The sequence below is a fragment of the Ammospiza caudacuta genome, chromosome 19, assembly GCF_027887145.1.
Source record: "Ammospiza caudacuta isolate bAmmCau1 chromosome 19, bAmmCau1.pri, whole genome shotgun sequence".
Lineage (NCBI taxonomy): Eukaryota > Metazoa > Chordata > Aves > Passeriformes > Passerellidae > Ammospiza > Ammospiza caudacuta.
Window position 1 is genome coordinate 4,378,735 of NC_080611.1, and position 18,330 is coordinate 4,397,064.

General features: G+C 49.3%; 1 protein-coding gene across 1 annotated transcript in view; it reads left to right on the top strand.

Annotated features, from left to right (window-relative positions):
• The window catches only part of MGAT5B (alpha-1,6-mannosylglycoprotein 6-beta-N-acetylglucosaminyltransferase B), an 81,109-nt gene that overhangs the window by 34,590 nt on the left and 28,189 nt on the right, over nt 1-18,330 (top strand). The window contains exons 4-8 of the mRNA XM_058817352.1: nt 10,367-10,479; nt 11,506-11,579; nt 12,998-13,168; nt 14,577-14,741; nt 15,966-16,135. Of these exons, the coding sequence (XP_058673335.1) occupies nt 10,367-10,479; nt 11,506-11,579; nt 12,998-13,168; nt 14,577-14,741; nt 15,966-16,135 (693 nt within the window). The remainder of the gene's footprint in view (nt 1-10,366; nt 10,480-11,505; nt 11,580-12,997; nt 13,169-14,576; nt 14,742-15,965; nt 16,136-18,330) is intronic.

Sequence of the window (18,330 nt, forward strand, 5' to 3'; positions counted from 1 at the left end):
GAAGGAGGTGAAGGCTTTGCTGAGCTTTATGGAGTAACCTGTGAGCACTGCACCACTCCAGCAGAGGCTCGGTGGGGTGGCTTTACCCCTTGGAAAGTTCAAGGAAAACTCTGTATATGCAGGGTGGCATTAATGGCCTGCCTTGGAAAGCCTCCCAGATTTCCAAGCTGCAAAATCTTTCTTCCTCCACTGGGGCTGTCTCACTGAACATTCCACAGGTGCCTCCATTTCCAGCCGATAAAACTCTTGGAAAACCCAAATGTCCCACTCCGATTTTCTCCCCCTTGGAAGAGCTGCCCAAAAGTTTTGTGGGCTGGCACACAGGCTGCACCTGTGAACTCCAGGGGTTGCTGGCTGCCTTCTCCAGCCCTGCCTGAGCTCCCTGCTGCCTGCATCCTGCCCGTGCTGGGAAGGGAAGGATGGATTCCCTAACGAGGGCCAGCAGGCTGCCAGTCAGCTGCAGGAAAATCAATACTGCTGTTAATTGAATGCAACCCTCGTAAATCATCCGAGGGGAAGGAAATTAGGAGTACTTATGGAAGCCTCCTGGAGAGCTGTTTACTGGGCAAGGGAAAAATATTAGTTTGCAGGGGAAGTGTTGATCTCTTGCTGAAAAGTGCTTAGGAGGGAGGGAGGGGAGCATAGGGTCTGAGTGGCTGACCCAAGCTGGCACTGTAACCCTGCAGTGTTGGGGCTTGGAAAAGCCCTTTTCCAGGAGCTGGGCTGCCCCTGCCCACCTCATGCCCCAGGGACATGGCAGAGAGCAAGGCTGGGGTCTGCAGCACTGGCATTCCTGGTCATCCCTGTCCCCACGTGGTGGTTAGCCTGCAAAGGGTGTTATTTGCTAACGACTGATTAATCTTCAAGCTTAATTACTGCCAAGGCTCAGTTAATTTCCACACACTTTAAGTATTTGTTCTTGTAATCATTACATGACTCCATATTCCCCCAGTAATTAAAAGTCTCGCAATATGACACTAAATGGATGATGTTCCTGCATCCTGCCAGCCTGGCTCTATTAATTCCTGAATTGTTGCTGATGGTGAGCTGGCTGCAGAGAAATCTCTGCCAAGGCTGTGGTGTCCTGCAGCCCAGGTGAGCCTGGAGCAGTCCTGGACCCCTCTGAGCATTGGCTCCCATCTCCTGAGGGGCTCAGAGGGGGCAAAGCTCTGCAGAGCAGCCCAGGGAAGGTGAGACCACCCTGTGGTCCAGCCTGGCTTTGCTGGGTGCTGGTTCTGCTGAGCTGAGCTCTGCTGCAGGAGCAGGGGTGCATCAGGAGACAGGAGCCTCCCTTCCCAGCACTCACCTTCCTCACAGGTCCCACAGCCTCTTCCATCCTGGCAGAGGGGATGGATTTTTCCTTGCCAGCTCCTGAGGATGTCTGCCTCTGTGGATGATTTCACAGAATTCACAGAATCACTGGGTTGGAAGAGACCTTCAAGATCGAGTCCAACCCATTCCCAACCCCTCACCTAAACCCTGGCACCCAGTGCCACATCCAGGCTTTGTTAAACACACCCAGGGATGGGGACTCCACCACCTCCCCGGGCACATTCTAGAACTTTATCACTATTTCTGTGAAAACCTTTTCCCTGCTCTCCCACCTGCATTTCCCTTGGTGCAGCTTGAGGCTGTGTGCTCTGGTTCTGTCTGTCCTGCCAACCCCAGCTGAGCACAGGCACCTTCCAGGAGCTGTGCAGAGTGATGGGGGCACCCCCGAGTCTCCTTTTCTCCAGGATACACAACCCCATTTCAGTGTTACTTGGAGAGGATGGGCACAGTGTAGGGACTCACTGCTGCTCTGGAGTCCCCATCAGGATCAGGAGAAGACATAAATGGGGAAATTCAGGCCTGGGCAGCTGAGATAAGTTACTTTTCTCTTAAGACAGAGCAGGGAGGTGGCTGTGTGCTGCCAGCAGGTCAGCAGGGTCCATCCATGCACCCACATTTCCAGAAGGGCTGTGGCACCATGGAAGAGCCCCACAGCCCAAATGGTGCTGGGCATCACCAGCATGGTGATAGGACAGGTGCCAAGGTATGCCCAGGTCACTCACACCCTCCCCTCCTGCTCCCAGGCTTGCACCTCCCCCAGCACCGCCTGCTCAATTTGCTGAAGTTAATTCAGCAGAGGCTCTGCTTTTGTTTATTTTTAAACTTTATTTTTATTTCAATGTTTATATTTATAATTTTATATTTACATTTATACTATATTATTTATATCTATATTAAAGTTATATTTATATTTATATACTTATTTATAATTTTATTTATATTTATCTTTATTTAATATTTAATATTTAATAATTAATTTTATTCCAATGCCAAAGCATTGACACACTGAAAACTGCTTTATCACAGGGCTGGCAAATGAGGTTTCTTGAATGAGCACCTGAGGCCAAGTGCAGTCACTGCTGTTTTAGTGCTGTGGTTGTTTTTGTGTGGCTGCACAGGGGCAGGGCTGGGCAGTGGTGGTGTGGGGCTGCCTTTACACAGCCTGTGTGTCTGCTTTACCCCACAAGGAAAATCAGAGCCTGTTAACCTCCAGCAGATCCCCTGATTTTGGAGCAGACAGAGGGCCAAAATACCCCTGCTAAAATGAAACACAGCATGAGCACCAAACACACAGCTGGCAAAGGAAATGGGGGGCTGAGGAATGTATCTTGCCCCAGGGGATCCTCAGCCCCAAGGATTCTGACCACAACTGGTGGTTTTGGGCTCACTTTTAGGCAGGTGCCTCTTAGTGAAGCCTGTGAGGCTGGCAGTGCCTTCCCAGCTCACTGAAGGGAGTTTTTCCCAGCCTGTAGATAAATGTATCTGATTTATGCCCCAACAAAGTGGTGATCCCATAACCCTCCTTTTCATGATCCCCTGTGTTCCCATAAATAAACCTACAGTTGCCCAGGCCTGTGGCTGAGCCCAGTTCTGCTCTGAGGGTCAGGAGGAAAATGAAGTTTTGGGCTTGTGGCTTCAGCTTTGTGTTCTGCTTGGGGAAGATCTCAAAGCATTTTGAGAGTATTGATAAAATATATAGCATTGATAAAATATTTTAATTAATGGTGTTGGTTACACTTTGTGCTGGTGAGCAGGGTTTGGTTGGAAAGCTGATTTTCATCATTTTTTTCATAAAGTTTATTGCCAGCTCACTGAAATGTCAGTGTCCCCCCCTGGGGTGTGCAGCCATGGGTTTTGGGTTGGCTCAGGGCCTCTTAGAAAAGTATTTGTGTGAGAAATATCACCCACAATCAACTGAAATGAAAATAAATGGAAGTGCTTTAGTGAGCTAAATGCTGCTGCATTTATAATGTGATTTATTATGTAACTTGGTGTTGGAGCCGTTCAGTCAGGGCTCTGCCCATGCATCATCTGGCATTTGCTTCAAAGGAGTTTCCAAGGAATGCTCCCATCCCAAATCGTGTTCTCTGGGATAATTTCCCAGGGTGAATTCCCAGTGAGGACAAACATGGCCAGAGTGAGCTCAGGTCTTTACTCAGGTGTTCGTGGAGGGGAGACTGAGCTGTTTGTGTCACCCTGAGGTGGAAAACCTTGGGATGTACAGAGACCCCAGAAATTACACTGGGAACAAATGCTGTCCTCTGTTTTTTTAAAAAATATTTTTATTTCATTTGACTGGCAGGGGCAGCCTGTGAAGAATAAACCCACTTCTCAGTGGCAAACTCACTTCTCACATGGGCAAAGCCAGGTGCCCTGTCCTTGTCCAATGTCAGAAAGGCACTGAGGGTACGAGTGACCTGGCAGAGCCCCCTCCAGGGGGGAGCAAAGCAGCTGTGCCTCAGCCCCTGCACTTCTTCCCTCCAGCATGACTCTAAATTTCTACCATGATGATCATAAGCAGAGCTTTGGGCTTTTTCTCTGCTTGCTGGGGGTCTGAGCCTTTCCCAAATGGGGCAGGATGTGGAATCCTCCCTGCACATCCCATGCCAGCACGGGGTGTGCTGCCCTCCCACCACAAGGACCAGCACTCATCCAAGCCCAGGGGAGCAGCACTGCAGGGATGAAGATTAAATCCAGGGTTACAAGGCCAGTAAACAGAAACTGCCCAGCTGAGCCTCCTGAGCCACTGCTGCCCCTCGTGCTCCACCTCCTGTGTTGGGGTTGTCGGTGTCAGGGGACTGTGACACAAATTTCAGACAGAGCATCAGCACCCCAATAATCTCCCTGGCTCTGTGTCCTGCCCTCTCCCACATGGGCAGGCCTGGATTCTGGGTTTTAGGATACAAACCATCTCAGAGAGGATATACAGATACACACTGGGGCATGGATCTCCCAAAAATGTTTTTCCTCCAGCATGGATGAGTTTTACTTGTATTCTCTTATGTTTGTGGAGCAAAACTTTTAATTTCTCCATCTTCTTGGACATTTTAATGACTTTTTTTTGTTATCCAGCACTCTGATGAGGGCTTTTCCCCACATCCCTGGGACCCCTCAGCTTTCCAGCCACCGAGTTGGTAACTTCCCAGAGCTGGGTGACTCTGAGTGTTTCCCATTGGAGGGGATTGGGGATGAAGGGACAGATGGATGGATGGGAAGAGCATCCTGAGCCCTCAGGGTGACCTGCTGGAGCTGCCCTTGGGGCTCATTTCTCCTGGAGATGTCCCAGCTGTTTGAACAGGCACCACCTCACAAGCTGCAGCAGGAACCAGGTGGACAGAAAAGATCCTTTTTCCCTTGGCATTCCCTTTCCCTTCCCTGTGGGATTTCAGCTCCCTGCTCTGGAGACTAATGCTGCTGTGGGGCTGGATGTGATTTGTGTCCCCAGAGCAGTGAAACAGCAGCACCAGCCCTGCTGCTTTCTGATCTGCTTTGGGTCTTTGGGCAAACAAAAAAATATTTAAAGAGGCAAATGGCAGCACAGACACAAGTGGAAATCCTTTGGTAAACTGCTCTGTGCAAATGCTGAATTTGTTGATGTATTATCTTCAGAACATCTGCTTTTCTCCATCTGTATTGGTCTTCCCAAAGCCATGGCTTTCACAAGTTAATAGCAAGAAATATCGGATGAGCAAGCAAATATGTTTAGGGCTTGTATTATGAAGACAACACACAAAGAGAAAGAGATTCATCTTTTCATAATGCCACTTTTATAAAAGGCAATAAAAATACAGTGGCTTGTAAAGGGATAAACAGGCTGAATCCGAGCTCGTGCTGTGGAGTTGGGCAAGAGCAAAGTGAAGGGAACCAAATTAATGCATAAAAAAGTGACAGAAAACCCAACCTCCGGCTATATTCTATGGCAAATGATCTGTCAGTGGGGAAAGATACATCTTAATAGCAGTTTTTGAAAGGAGATGAATACTGTATACAGAGCATTATAAGGCACAGTGTGATCTGAATCCTAATCAACAGGGGGAAATATAAATCTGAAAATAATAAAGACAAAATCTATATTGATGGTTAGGAGTTAAAATACTGTATTTGCTGTAGTAAACGGTTTTAAGGTCCCAGGGAAAAATTTACTCTAGGAAAGCTGTGGTAATTTAGTATAGTTTCAATAGCTGGCAGAGTGCCAGCACATTTTGGTGGCATTTAGCATGTCACTATGGAAAAATTTAAAAAGCAGGAAGGGAAAAGGCGCAAAGCTGCTCCCTGGGCAGTGGTGGTGCTGGAAGAAAGGAGATTCTTTTTCCACTGGGCTGGCAAAGGCTGTGCTGGCATCCTGGCTTGGATCCACCACGTGGTGGGATATCCCTGCTCTGCTGAGCTATTGCTGAGCAGAACAAGCCACTTACCATGTCCTTCCTGGTGTCTCCAGTTACTAACAACAAGGCATCAAACTCCTACGAGGCACAGAGAACCTTTTCACATTGAAGATACACCTTTAACTGCCTTATTTTCTTGTCCCCTGCCTGGGTGACAAATTGCTGTGCTGATAGTTGATGTAACTTATGCTTAACCTGCTTGTCATCTCCTTAATGCCTCACACGAAATGTGCTGCTCCTGTGATGGCCTTGATACCCTGCAGATACAAACACTGGGACCTGTCAGTGTTCCCAGCTGGCAGCGTGGCTCTTCTCCCCAGGTGTGAAATCCCTCCCTCAGAAAAACCCCACAAGGGTTTGGTGGCATCCAAGGATGAGGAGCATGGGAGATCTGAGCCTGGGTCTGTGTTTCAAAGGGACTTTTCTACTTTTCTCCCTCTCCTTTTGATGCCTCAGGTTTTGGCTTTTACATTTTTCAGATTCTGTGCTACTTTTGAGCTTCACATGAGGGGATGGTGAGCTCTGTGCACAGAGCAGGGAGACAAAACAATTCCTGCTCCAGCTGGGCACCAAGGACAAATGACCCAAATCTCAGCCCCAAGAGCACAAACACCGTGGGCTGGAGAGAGAAAAACAAGGATGGGACTGCATGGGCTAAAGCTGGAATGGGACAATGAACTGCAAGGTGCAAATGGAGCAGAACTGATCAAAGTGAGAGACCCTGTGACTGGTTGTGCATTTTGGGGCCATTTTGGTTCATCTTGGGTGCAGCCCTGGCTGGGCTCTTGTGCTGCCCAAGGTGGATCCATGGAGGCCTTTCAATAAATCCCTACTTTATTCTTTAGCTCTGTCCAGTCTCTGCTCTAGGTCAGCCTTCACAAGGCATCACTTTCATATGTTCCAGGAATCATGTGGACATTAAAAATGTCCCTTTCCAGTAATCCTCTGTGTTTTGGGGAAAGCCTTGTCGTGCTCATGCAATGCCCGCCCTGTTTGGAGGACTGGAGTGTGATGCTCAGAAATACATTTTGCATCTAAAGTGAAATCTTAGTGTTGGGGAGCAGCTGTGGCTTCACAAGTGTTTTGAGGTGAAATCTTTGTGTTTGGGGAGCAGCTCTAGCTTCACAAGAGCTGGGCAAGCTGGCACAGAGCCTGGACCAGCTCTACCACCCAACACTGTGGCTGCCTGGCAGGACAAGGCTGAGCTGGAAGAAAGCAATTTATTTAGGATAACAATCCTGATTTTTGTTTGAGCATTTTTATGGCTGCCCAGTGCTCAGTCCTGGCTGAGCTGAGGCCTGGACATCATCAGTGAGGAGCTGAGGGCTGAGGTTGCTGTTGATTTTTGAGGCTCACCTGGTTCCTTGGGTGTTTGGGAGCAAGTAAGAATTGGGATAGCTTCTGGGAAGAGGCAGAAGCTAGACTGTGAGCTGATCTAAGTGCTCTGAAGGGTGAGAGAACAGTGCTGCTGTGGCTGTGGTCATCCTCTCTCCTTGCCATGAGTGATGGAGAAACCTGGGGAGCATCTTCACCAAGCCCACATGCTTTTCCTGTTGTAAACAGGAGTTTGGGATCACTGACTCTAAATTCACAGCATCCATGTGATGTTTCCTCCTAAACTGCCCATCCCAGGTGTTTACTGAGTGCCTCTGCTGGAGAAAAAAGGGTTGCAGAAATGGGGGTTTGCAAGCTTTCAGACCAGGACAATTTTATCTCCTTGGAGCCATGCTGACAAGCAGAGCTTATCTCAGGTTATTTTTGTGCCCATATTTTCCCAGGGCCTCACGAGCAGCCTCCCTGCTGCACTGGTTACAGCAGGATACCTGGGGTTTATTCTCTGCAAAGGTTGGAAGTGACTTGGGGGCAATGGTGTCCTCTGCATTTAATTATTATTTCTTAAAAGCCCAAGATCAGTGGCTCCCTGTGGAGATATGCAGCCTGAATATTGATGGTTGTAAACCATGCCAGAAGGAAAAATGTGGGCTGCTCGCTGCTGGCAAATGGACTTTAAATCAACAAGCGAAGCAGTGTCGGTTCATAAAACCAGGATTTTTTTAGCCTTGAGGACAGAGGTACTTTAAATCCCAGCCTTTGGGTTCACTGATCTGCTGGAGAACAAACATAAAACTTCACCACGAAAGAACTGACATCAGCACATATTTTTTGTGTCATGAGTATTCAAGGTAGCCCTTTTGGTTTTGCTCACTGCGTGTGACATTCCCCTGTATTGTAACGACCTCAGCGGCAGCAGCAGGGAAAACTTACGACCAAAACATTGAAGAAGGGAAAATTATTTGCTGGGATAACTCATGGAGATGTGGTGGCTGTTTGTGGTGGAAGTGGCAGGTATCTGAGGTTGGAAATGCAAGATGTGCTGGGGGTGTGTGTTCTATTGCCATCTGTCAGAGCTGGGGCAGTTCTCTGCTGTTCCTGGGGCAGTTTTTCCTTTATCTCCCCCACATCCAACCCTCCCTCCAGGAGATCTCTGCTCTCCATGGCCACTGAGTGTCCCTGCAGGGCTGATCCAATCCCAGCATCCCATGGGGAGATGCTCCGCCCAGGGGAGGAGCCAAGCATTCCTACCTGGATCCAATCTGAGCCTGGCACAGCACAGCAGCCTTTGCCCCCTGCATTGCCAGAGGAGCAGCTTTCTGCTGCCCTGCATGGCCAGAGGGAGCCCAGGCCCATCTGCAGCAGCCCTGGAGCTGCAGAGGAAAACTCCCCCCTTGTGCAGGATCCCTGCTGCAGCAGAGCCACAGCTGGCACTGCAGGAGGGCTGAGCCCCCATGGCATGGGGCTGGGACACCGCCCTGACACACAGGGGGGCAGGGTTGGATTCTGACTCTGGCAGTGTTGCTTTGTATTACTGCATTTTTAATTTTATATATTTTTAAATGTTTTATTTTTTCCTCATAAAGAACTGTTATTCCTACTGCCATATCTTTGCCTGAGAGCCCCTTAATTTCAAAATGATAATAATTCAGAGGGAGGGGGTTTACATTTTCCATTTCAGAGGAGGCTCCTGCCTTCCTTAGCAGACACTTGTCTGCTAGACACAGGAGAGGTGTTGGAGTGGGAGGGCTTGCTCCTTGTCAGGCCTGGCAGGCTCCACTGCTGATGGATGGAGTTCTGTTTGCCTTTTTCCAGCTTACACCAGGTTTTAATTGACACTGAGCCTCTTTACAGGGCTCTCTTTTCCTGTTCACACAACATGTTCCTTAGATGAGTTCAATGGAGCTGTTCACCCAGGACAGTGTTGATTCCAGGTTTGATTCTATGGAAGCACGTGCAGCAATCCAGGCTGGTGGGATCTGACCTCAAGCCTTGGTGGAAGGTGCCTGTGGGCTTTGCTGGGGCTGCAATGCCCAGCTCAGCCCCAGCTCCCTGTGCCTGCACTGCCCTGCCTGCTGCTCCTTGCTGGAAATCCACTCACCTGAATCTCAGAATCACTGAGGCTGGAAAACACCTCTGATGTCACCGAATCCAACCATTAACCCAGCACTGCCAAGCTCATCACTAAACCCTGTCCCTAAGAACCACATCTGGGTATTTTTGGGACACTTCAGGGATGATGACTCCACTGCTTCCCTGGGCAGGCTGTTCCAATGCCTGGCCTCACTTTCAGTGAAGAAATTTTTCCTGTTATCCAATCTAAACTTCCCCAGGTACACCGTAAGTCTGTTTTGTCTTGTCCTGTCACTTGTTCCTTGGGAGGAAAAACTGATCCCCACCATTGTGGATGGGCTGGATCAGGAGATCCACATGTCCTGTGTGTTTTTCATCACTCTGCTCCAAACTCAATCTTCCTCTGCCATGCTCAGTTTTACCTTCTTTTCTCTGTATTTTTATTCTTTTACTCATTTTTTTTTTTCCAGCACAGCTTTCTACTGCAGGACCAATTATCACAGCAGAGGATTTTCAAACACAGCACATCTAAAATAAGAAAAAAAACATTTTTTGTCAGTCTATTTAATATTTTTCCTGCATAAAATGCACAGGTGGATCCGTGTTTAACAGCACACTTCAAAAAGTGGCAGAATATATATAAAACACTGATTTAAATAGGTTTTCAATCAAACCTCCTGGAAAGCAGTGACTTCTTTGCCTGTTAAATGCTGCACCAGGCATGCCTGTGTTTCATCCTGGAGCTAAGTTCAATCTGCTGGGTATGGATTTCTCTTTGAGCACCTCTGAGTGTCACCACTGGGACACTGTGGTATTTTCTGAGACACCTGTTGAAGGGAGGAATGATGAATCTGACTCCATGTTTTTAGAAGGCTAATTTATTATTTTATTATATTATTATATTAAAGAATATTATACTAAACTATACTAAAGAATAGAGAAAGGACCTAGACAGAAGGCTAAAAGATGCTACGGAAAAACTCACGACTCTCTCCTCAGAGTCTGACACAGCTTGGCCATGATTTGCCATTAAGTAAAAACAAGTCACATGCCGGATAAACAATCTCCAACCACATTCCAAAGCAGCAAAACACAGGAGAAGCAAATGAGATAATATTGTTTTCCTTTTTCTCTGAGGCTTCTCAGCTTCCCAGGAGAGAAATCCTGGGCAAAGGGATTTTTCAGAAAACATGACAGTAACAGGAGACATCAAATTCTCAGGGTTAATTTGGTTTCTTTCTCAGGTTCCAGCCAGCAGCTGGGTTGATGGAGAGGATCCAGGCCATAGCTCAGAATGTGTCGGACATTGCAATAAAGGTGGATCAGATCCTCCGGAACAGCCTCCTGAATGGGAAAGGTCAGTGGTCCCCGTGCCCCAAACCCCCTGTGTGTTGTGCTGTGCCCATGGGAAGGTCCAACCATGACAAATTTGGTAAAAATCCCAGAAATGGAGGCTGATCTTGAGGCTGCCTTCCTTGGGAAACTCGTGCGTGACAAATCTGAATGGCTGTCAGGAATAAATGCTGAAGAATTAAATGCAAAATTAAAGGTGACGAGCAGTGCACAAGCCCCTGGATAGAAAAATTTGGTGGTTTGGATCCAAATTCACAGGGGCTGGGATTCAGCAGCAGGAGAGACATTCCCATCCCCCTGTGTCACTGCTGGGAGGGCAGCTGGGCTCTGCAGATGCTTCCCCACATGCTTGTGTGGTTATTGGGGTTTAGGCTGAAGATCCTTTCACTGCCTCTTGCACCTCATGCTTTTCAATTATGAGCAAAGGAGGGCTTAGAGGAGGGCTGGTGGCTTTTATTGGCCCAGCCATGGAGGGAGAAATGATCCTGATGCCATTTTAACCACTTTATGGCTTATTCTGGAACTCACCCTGGGGGCTGAGTCTTCTTCCAGCAGCTCAGCAGGACAGTTTTTATTGCAAGTTTACAGCATAAAAGGCTGTCAAGTGCTTCCCTAGTTCCTGCAGCCTGCTTACAAGAGTGGGGATGGGTGGAATTTGGGGTCTGGACCAGGCAGAGGGCACAGGAAAATGCTGGAAATGGATCTGCTGAGATTTAGGGAAGGAGAACATTCCCTGCATTGAAGCAGGGTGGTTTCCTCTGTTTCTTCCCTGATTTGGGAGGGATGCTGAAGATGCTTCACATCTTGATGTTCTGCTCCATCCAGTGGGATAGGGCTGTCTGCCAGCCCAGCTGTGGCACCAGTGAACATGCTTGGGGGCTGCCAGCCCTGTCCCATCCCATCCCATCCCATCCCATCCCATCCCATCCCATCCCATCCCATCCCATCCCATCCCATTCTCCTCACAGCATTTCTGGCTGCTCCTCTGTCACACTCCAGCTCTCCCCATGCCCAAATTGTCTCTCTACAGGGATAGAAGGCAGGAGGGATCAGTGTGAGGTGCCCAGGGACCCCAAGTACCCCGACTGTGCTGGGAAGGTGGAGGTGAGTTGGGGTTCCCTGTCTGGGATAGGGTCTCCAGCTGGGATGGAAGGGCCCAAAGCAGTGACCCTGGGGGTTAAACTGGGAAGGGCAGTGGGGAATGGGATGATTTCCAGGATAAAATGTTTGTTAATATTGGAAAGGTGCAGCCCATTGAAGGAGGACGAGCAGACCCAAAGGTGTGGAAAGCAAAGCAGGGTTGTGCTTTGATGAGAAAACACAAGGGAGGTGTCCAACCTTCTCTGGCAGCTTTGCTACAGAAATGGGATTGTTTTCCCCAAGTAATACCCTCACCACGTGTACCTTTAGCTGGAGAGGTACAAAGCCTTGAAGCCACAGGCTGCAGCAGAATCAGCTGTGGGCCCACCTCTGCCTGCAGCCCTCCCTGCCTGCAGTCTGTGTGTTCAATGCCAGAAACACAGCGAGGAGGAAGCTCTGCCACATCACCTCTGAATATCTGGAGCATTCCCTGGTGAATAAGCCCAGCAGTGCCCAGAGCAGCACCTTGTTGAAGTGGCCAGAACCTCCATCTCAATCCGTCCTGCCTGACCCAGCCTGCTCCTCATACTGGAATGCAGCCTGGCACTTGGCCCAGAGCATGATGGCTTTGTCAGAGAGCATATTTATATCAACTAATTAAAAGTATTGCCCTTTTGCCTCCTCTTGCCAACCTGCTTCAAGCTCAGGCTTCTGCAGGGCCCAGTCTCCCTGGAAAGATGTTGAATGGTACAAGAGAATGACATGGGGGGTACAAGAAAGTGATGTGGATTTTTCACTTCCAGGGGTGTTAGCCATCCTTTCCTTCCACGACTTCAGTAAATTCAGGATGTAATGCAATTGTGGAAGGCTGTAATCCCATCTCCCCTCCTGGTGATTGCTGTGCTTTACACACACAGCAAACTGTCCCTGAGCAGATTTGTTTTTGTAGTTGAATTAGGAAGAGGCTGGCAAGAGCCGTTGTGGGGGATGATAAATCGCTGCTCTGGTCCCTGGTTATTCTCTGTGTGAAATCATCCCTGGGGACTGCTGGCAGATCTGTCTGCTGCCCTGCTGCTCCGGGGGCGAAGAGATCAGCAGCTCCCCAGCAAAGCCAGCCACAAGAATCCCTGTGGTGCATCATTTCCTGCGGATTAATGGCTGTGCCCCCAGGGAAGGCTGGAACCAGTGCAAGAAACCCAGGGAGCCCCAGCAAACCTCCCTGGCTCTTCCTCTGCCCCAAATTCCCTGGAGGCCCCGAGTGGGTGAACACCAGCCCTGTGCCACTGGGGCTGGGTTTGCAGCCCTTTTCCACCCTCTGCCTTTCATTTTTATCTCCCAGACAGAGAAAGGGGATGGAGAACAGAGGTTTTTCACAGCAGGGGCAGCTGGCAGGGCTGGCACACCTCCTCCATGGGCTTCACGTGTTTCTGTGCCCTTTGCAGTGGATGAGGGCCCGCTGGACCTCTGACCCCTGCTATGCTTTCTTTGGTGTGGATGGCACCGAGTGCTCCTTCCTCATCTACCTCAGCGAGGTTGAGTGGTTCTGTCCCCCCCTGCCCTGGAGGAACCACACGGTTGCCGTGCCCTCACCGCCGCCAGCGCCACGTGCGCAGGTAAGGTGGGCCCAGCCCGGCCTCTGCTGGGCCAGGGGCTTTGTGGGGAGGCATCAGCAGAAATAAATACTCAGGTTCAGCAGGGCCATGATGCCTGATGTGGGTTTTCACACATTCACAGGGTGGCTGGGGTTGGAAGGGGTCTCTGTGGGCAGGGAACCTTGCAGTAGAACATGTTGTTCCAAGGCCTGCCCGACCCGGCCTTGAGTGTTGCAAGGGATGGAGCATCCACCACCTCTCTTTGCAACCTGTGCCAGTGTTTTACCACCCTCACCATGAAAAGTTTCCTCTTTATATTTATTCTGAGTCAGCTCTCTCAGTTTAAAGCCATCACTCCTTGTCCTGTTGCAACAAGCCCTTGTTGGGAAGGATGAAAGTTTGACAAGGAAGTCTCACAGATATGTGTGCTTAGCAGGAAGATTTTTAAATGTAGAATCTGATGAAGGAATAGAGATGGAAGCAAGTTTTGATATAGAAGAAGCCAGTCTTGCTGGATAACCAAGGAGGCAAAGGGTATGTTGGTTAGAAGGGGTTTTTATGACTTAGAGCAAAGGATAAACCCACCTCAAACAAGAAGATGTTTGTACCAAGCAGCAAGATAGCACAGGCAAACAAGGCAGCAAAGCTGTAAGTAGAAAAAAGGTTTCAGAATTTTCCACTGCAAGAAAACTGAAAAAAACCTTCTAGCTTAAACTGTAATGTACTAACTTCTAGTGATTGGAGAATGGTAACATGAATATGGTAATTATAGTAGTTATGATAGGCTATAGATAAAAGTTAAGGTATAGATTGGTTCTACTGTATTAAGATGCTCAGCAAAGAAAAGTCTGTAATGCATTGTAACCAAAACCAAAGGGTCTCCAGGCCTGCCTGCAGCTGGAGCTGAAAGCTGTAGGCACAGCTCTGTCACCCATGACCCTGGACTGCTGTGACATCCTGGATACAATAAACTGCATTTTGGAGAGCAGCCTGGAGTCCTGCATCCCTCATTTTGGCTCTTACAGGCCCTGCTAAAAATTCTGTCCCTCTCTTTTTATAAGTCCCTGTAAGTACAGAAAGGTTGCAAGAAGATGTGTCTGGAGCCTTCTCTTGTCCAGGCTGGACACCCCCAGCTCCCTCAGGCTCTCTCCACAGCAGAGATCATTCATGCCTCTGATCACACTCCAACACATTCATGCCTTTCCTCTCCTGAGGAATCTGGATTCTCATGAGGAACCCTGTGTTCAGTGGGATCCCTCTGGGATTTGGGGCATGAAGTGGAGGAGCTGCCACGGCTCCAGGGGAGCAGGAAGGGCTCAGATCAACTCTGCTGAGATAGACAAACCTCCCCCAGGCCGCGGGGCAGCCCAGGGGCTCCTCTGGCTCCTCTTTCCCTACACTCACCGTGCAGAGCGTGCTCCTTCCCTAGGCAGCATTCCGGAGGGACCTGGCTCGCCTGCTGGAGCTCATTGGCACGGGCAAGGAGTCCCTGAGCTTCATGAAGAAGAGGATCCGGCACCTGGCCCAGCAGTGGCTGCGCGCGGCGCGGCGCCTCGAGCAGAGGCTGGCGGGACGGCAGCGGGACCAGAAAAACGTACGGGGACACTCGGGGCAGCTGAACCCAGCTGGGAGGGAAATTAATTTATGGGAGCGTGTGGGTATTGTGTTTACAGGGTGCCCTGATGAAGGGAGGAATGATGGATCTGACTCCAAGTTCTCAGAAGGCCAATTTATTATTTTATGATACTATATTATATTAAAGAATACTAAACTATGGTATACTAAAGAATACAGAAAGGATACTTACAGAAGGCTAAAAAGATAATAATGAAAACTTGTGACTGTTTCCAGAGTCCTGACACAGCTTGGCCCTGATTGGCCAAAGAGTGAAAATAACTCACAGCAGAGTCCAATGAAACAATCACCTGTGGGTAAACAATCTCCAAACACATTCCAAGTAAACACTACATACTCTCCTATACTAAAGAATACAGAAAAGACACTTTTATAAGTATAAAGATATAGGATATCTTTTTAGTATTAGATATAATTAAAAGTTAATAATGAAAACTCGTGACTCTCTCCAGAGTCCCAACACAGCTTGGCCCTGATTGGCCAAAGAGTGAAAACAACTCACACCAGAATCCAATAAAACAATCACCTGTGGGTAAACAATCTCCAAACACATTCCACATGAGCACAGCACAGGAGAAGCAAATGAGATAAGAATTGTTTTCCTTTTCTCTGAGGCTTCTCAGCTTCCCAGGAGAAAAATCCTGGGCAAAGGGATTTTTTCCAGAGAATGTGAATGCCACATGTGGGTCTGTAGGGTTGGTCTGTTGTTTGTGAACATGACTCCACAGGCATTTGGGATGTGGCAGGACTGGTGTTGCTGAGCAGTGGGGTGGATTTTGGAAATGGGTCCTGGTGGCTGGAGATGGTGTCTGGCTGCCATTGGAGTGTGACAGGTCTCCTCTGAGGATAAGCTGAGGTTCCTGGCCCTCCTGTTGGTGTTTCTGTTGTGCCTTTGGCCCCTGTGTGCAGGGAAATTCAGCTCCAGCCCATGGTTCAGACTGTGATCTACATGGAGAGCATAAGCCAGGCCCCAGGACACAGAGTGGCAGTCAAAGGGCCAAGCTCTGGCCATTGGGTCTGTGCTTATTGGACATGGCTCATTTGTCTGCACACCTGACTGAGCTCTCTGAGTAATGACAGCCTGCAAAGGAGCTGGAGGGAATCAGGGACCATAAGTCATTCTGGGCTGGAAAACCCAGATTGTCCCTTTCCCCAGTGCTGACCCCTCTCCTTGTCTCTGCAGATCCTTGTCCATATTGGCTTCCTGACAGAGGAGTCAGGGGATGTTTTCAGCCCACGGGTGCTGAAGGGAGGCCCTCTGGGTGAGATGGTGCAGTGGGCTGACATCCTGGCTGCCCTCTTCATGCTGGGACACAGCCTGAGGGTCACAGTCTCCCTGAAGGAGCTGCAGAGGTGAGTGCTGGATGGCATCAAGGTCTTGGGTGGAAGCAGCAGGTCTGAGAAGGCTGGGGGAGGCTCTTTGCCCACCTGCATCTCAGACAGCGCTGGTGCTGTGCTGCACCACCAGTGTTGTGGCTAGGGGAGATCCCATCCTTCTGCATCCCTGGAAAGTGGGAAGGACTGATGGTGATGCTTTGCATGGAGCTGATGTGGACATACCTGGAGCAGGGCTCTGCCCTGTGGCTTCAGTGCTTGATCTGAGCAGAATGGTTCCTGCTGCCAGCACACAGCATCACCTGTGTCCCCTGACACCTGCCTGGAGCTGGCCATGGGAAAGCTCCCTTTGCCGGCCCATTCCCCAGGGATGCTCCCTGCTGGGCTGGTGGCCAGGTGGCTGCAGGATGCAGATGTCCTGCAGGTCACTGGCTCTTCCCACCATGCATGGCTGCACTCAACCCCTGGGGCTTTGCTAGTGGTTGAGCAGCCCTTCCCTTCCCTTCCCTTCCCTTCCCTTCCCTTCCCTTCCCTTCCCTTCCCTTCCCTTCCCTTCCCTTCCCTTCCCTTCCCTTCCCTTCCCTTCCCTTCCCTTCCCTTCCCTTCCCTTCCCTTCCCTTCCCTTCCCTTCCCTTCCCTTCCCTTCCCTTCCCTTCCCTTCCCTTCCCTTCCCTTCCCTTCCCTTCCCTTCCCTTCCCTTCCCTTCCCTTCCCTTCCCTTCCCTTCCCTTCCCTTCCCTTCCCTTCCCCCTCAGGAGGTGCTGGGGGTGACCTGGGGACCTGTGGGGGGATTTGCTGCTGCTGGAGGCACTTCCCACAAAGGGATTGTCTCTTTCTGACATGGGGCAACACAGGATGGCAGTCTCCAAGAGAAACCAATATTAGATGGAAAAAGAGGGAGAAGCTAAGAGTGGGCCCTGTTCCTCTCTGCTGATGTTCCTCTCTGTTATTACTGGGCTGACACTGCTGCCTTCTGTCACCTCATAAGGTTTGTTCTCCTCCTGATCAGAGGGCAAGAACCAAGGAAATTGCAAATTAGATGGGTTATAAATCAAGAAGAGCCTCGAGCTGCCTCGGGGACTGGGCAGGCTTTAGGAGATGCTAAGCCAGCATCAGCCACATAATGAGCCATGCTGAAAAGGGAGTGAAAAAACCCCAACAATCCTGGAGAAAAACAACAAAACCCCCCAACCCAGCCCTTGCAGCATTCAGAATTAATGGATGGAATTAGCTCCTAACTAATTAACTTTAAAAAAATCCCGGTCCTAATGCAAGAGGCTGCATCTCCTCCAAGAGGCGGGAGTGACATGCTAAATAATACCCGTGTAGTCAAGGATGAAAGGAGTTAATGGCTAGGAGGGCTGTGTTGCTGTTGTTGTGTGGTTCTTGTTTGTGTTTTATAATGACAAACCTCACGGTGGTTGTTTAGGGAGGCGGGGAGCTTTTGCAGCACCCATTTCCCTCTGTGAGTGACTCTGGTGAGAGCTGCCCTGCTGCCTGGAGTATTTTGCCTTTGCCAGAAGCCTGGGAGCTTCCACGTCACTTCTCAGTGATGAGAGCTCCCCTGATGCAGATTTGGATGTGTCCCTTGGGACTCCTGGGAATGGCAGCTCCATCTCTTCCCCTCGGTAGCTGAGATGGGAAGTGAGCGAGCTGGGCTGGGGCTGCACATCTTGCTCTTCTCAGTGTCCCAGAAAATGTCCCCACCTCCCCAAACACATGTCCTGTGCCTGCCTTTGGTGATGTTTTAAATGCTGGACACCCACACTGAGTGCTCACTTTCATGTTGATGGTGTTAGAAAAATAAATCCACAAACACCAGAGGTTTATGTGCAAAAAGGAGGCAGAGGAGTCCTTTGACTGTATTTGAATAAAGAGAGAGGCCATGGGGCATTCCCCTGGAATCTCAGATTTTTGGAGGACACAGCCTCCCTTTTTACCCCAATTTCCCACATTTCCCTTTTCTCTTTCCCCATTGGCTGAGGTACTTGAGAGGTTCAGACTTCCCAATACACCTGATACCAGAGATTCCCCTCTAATGTACAACTCTCCCTTTTAATTTTTAATTCTTACGGAATTTAGAGTTTTCTTCCCCATTGTTTCTTTCATCTTTCAACATCTAATTTCATTTATCTGCAAACCTGCAGTTTATTTGTAAAGGCAAATATATTTTTCCATTCATCAATCAATGAAATCCTTCCCATTGTTCCTTTG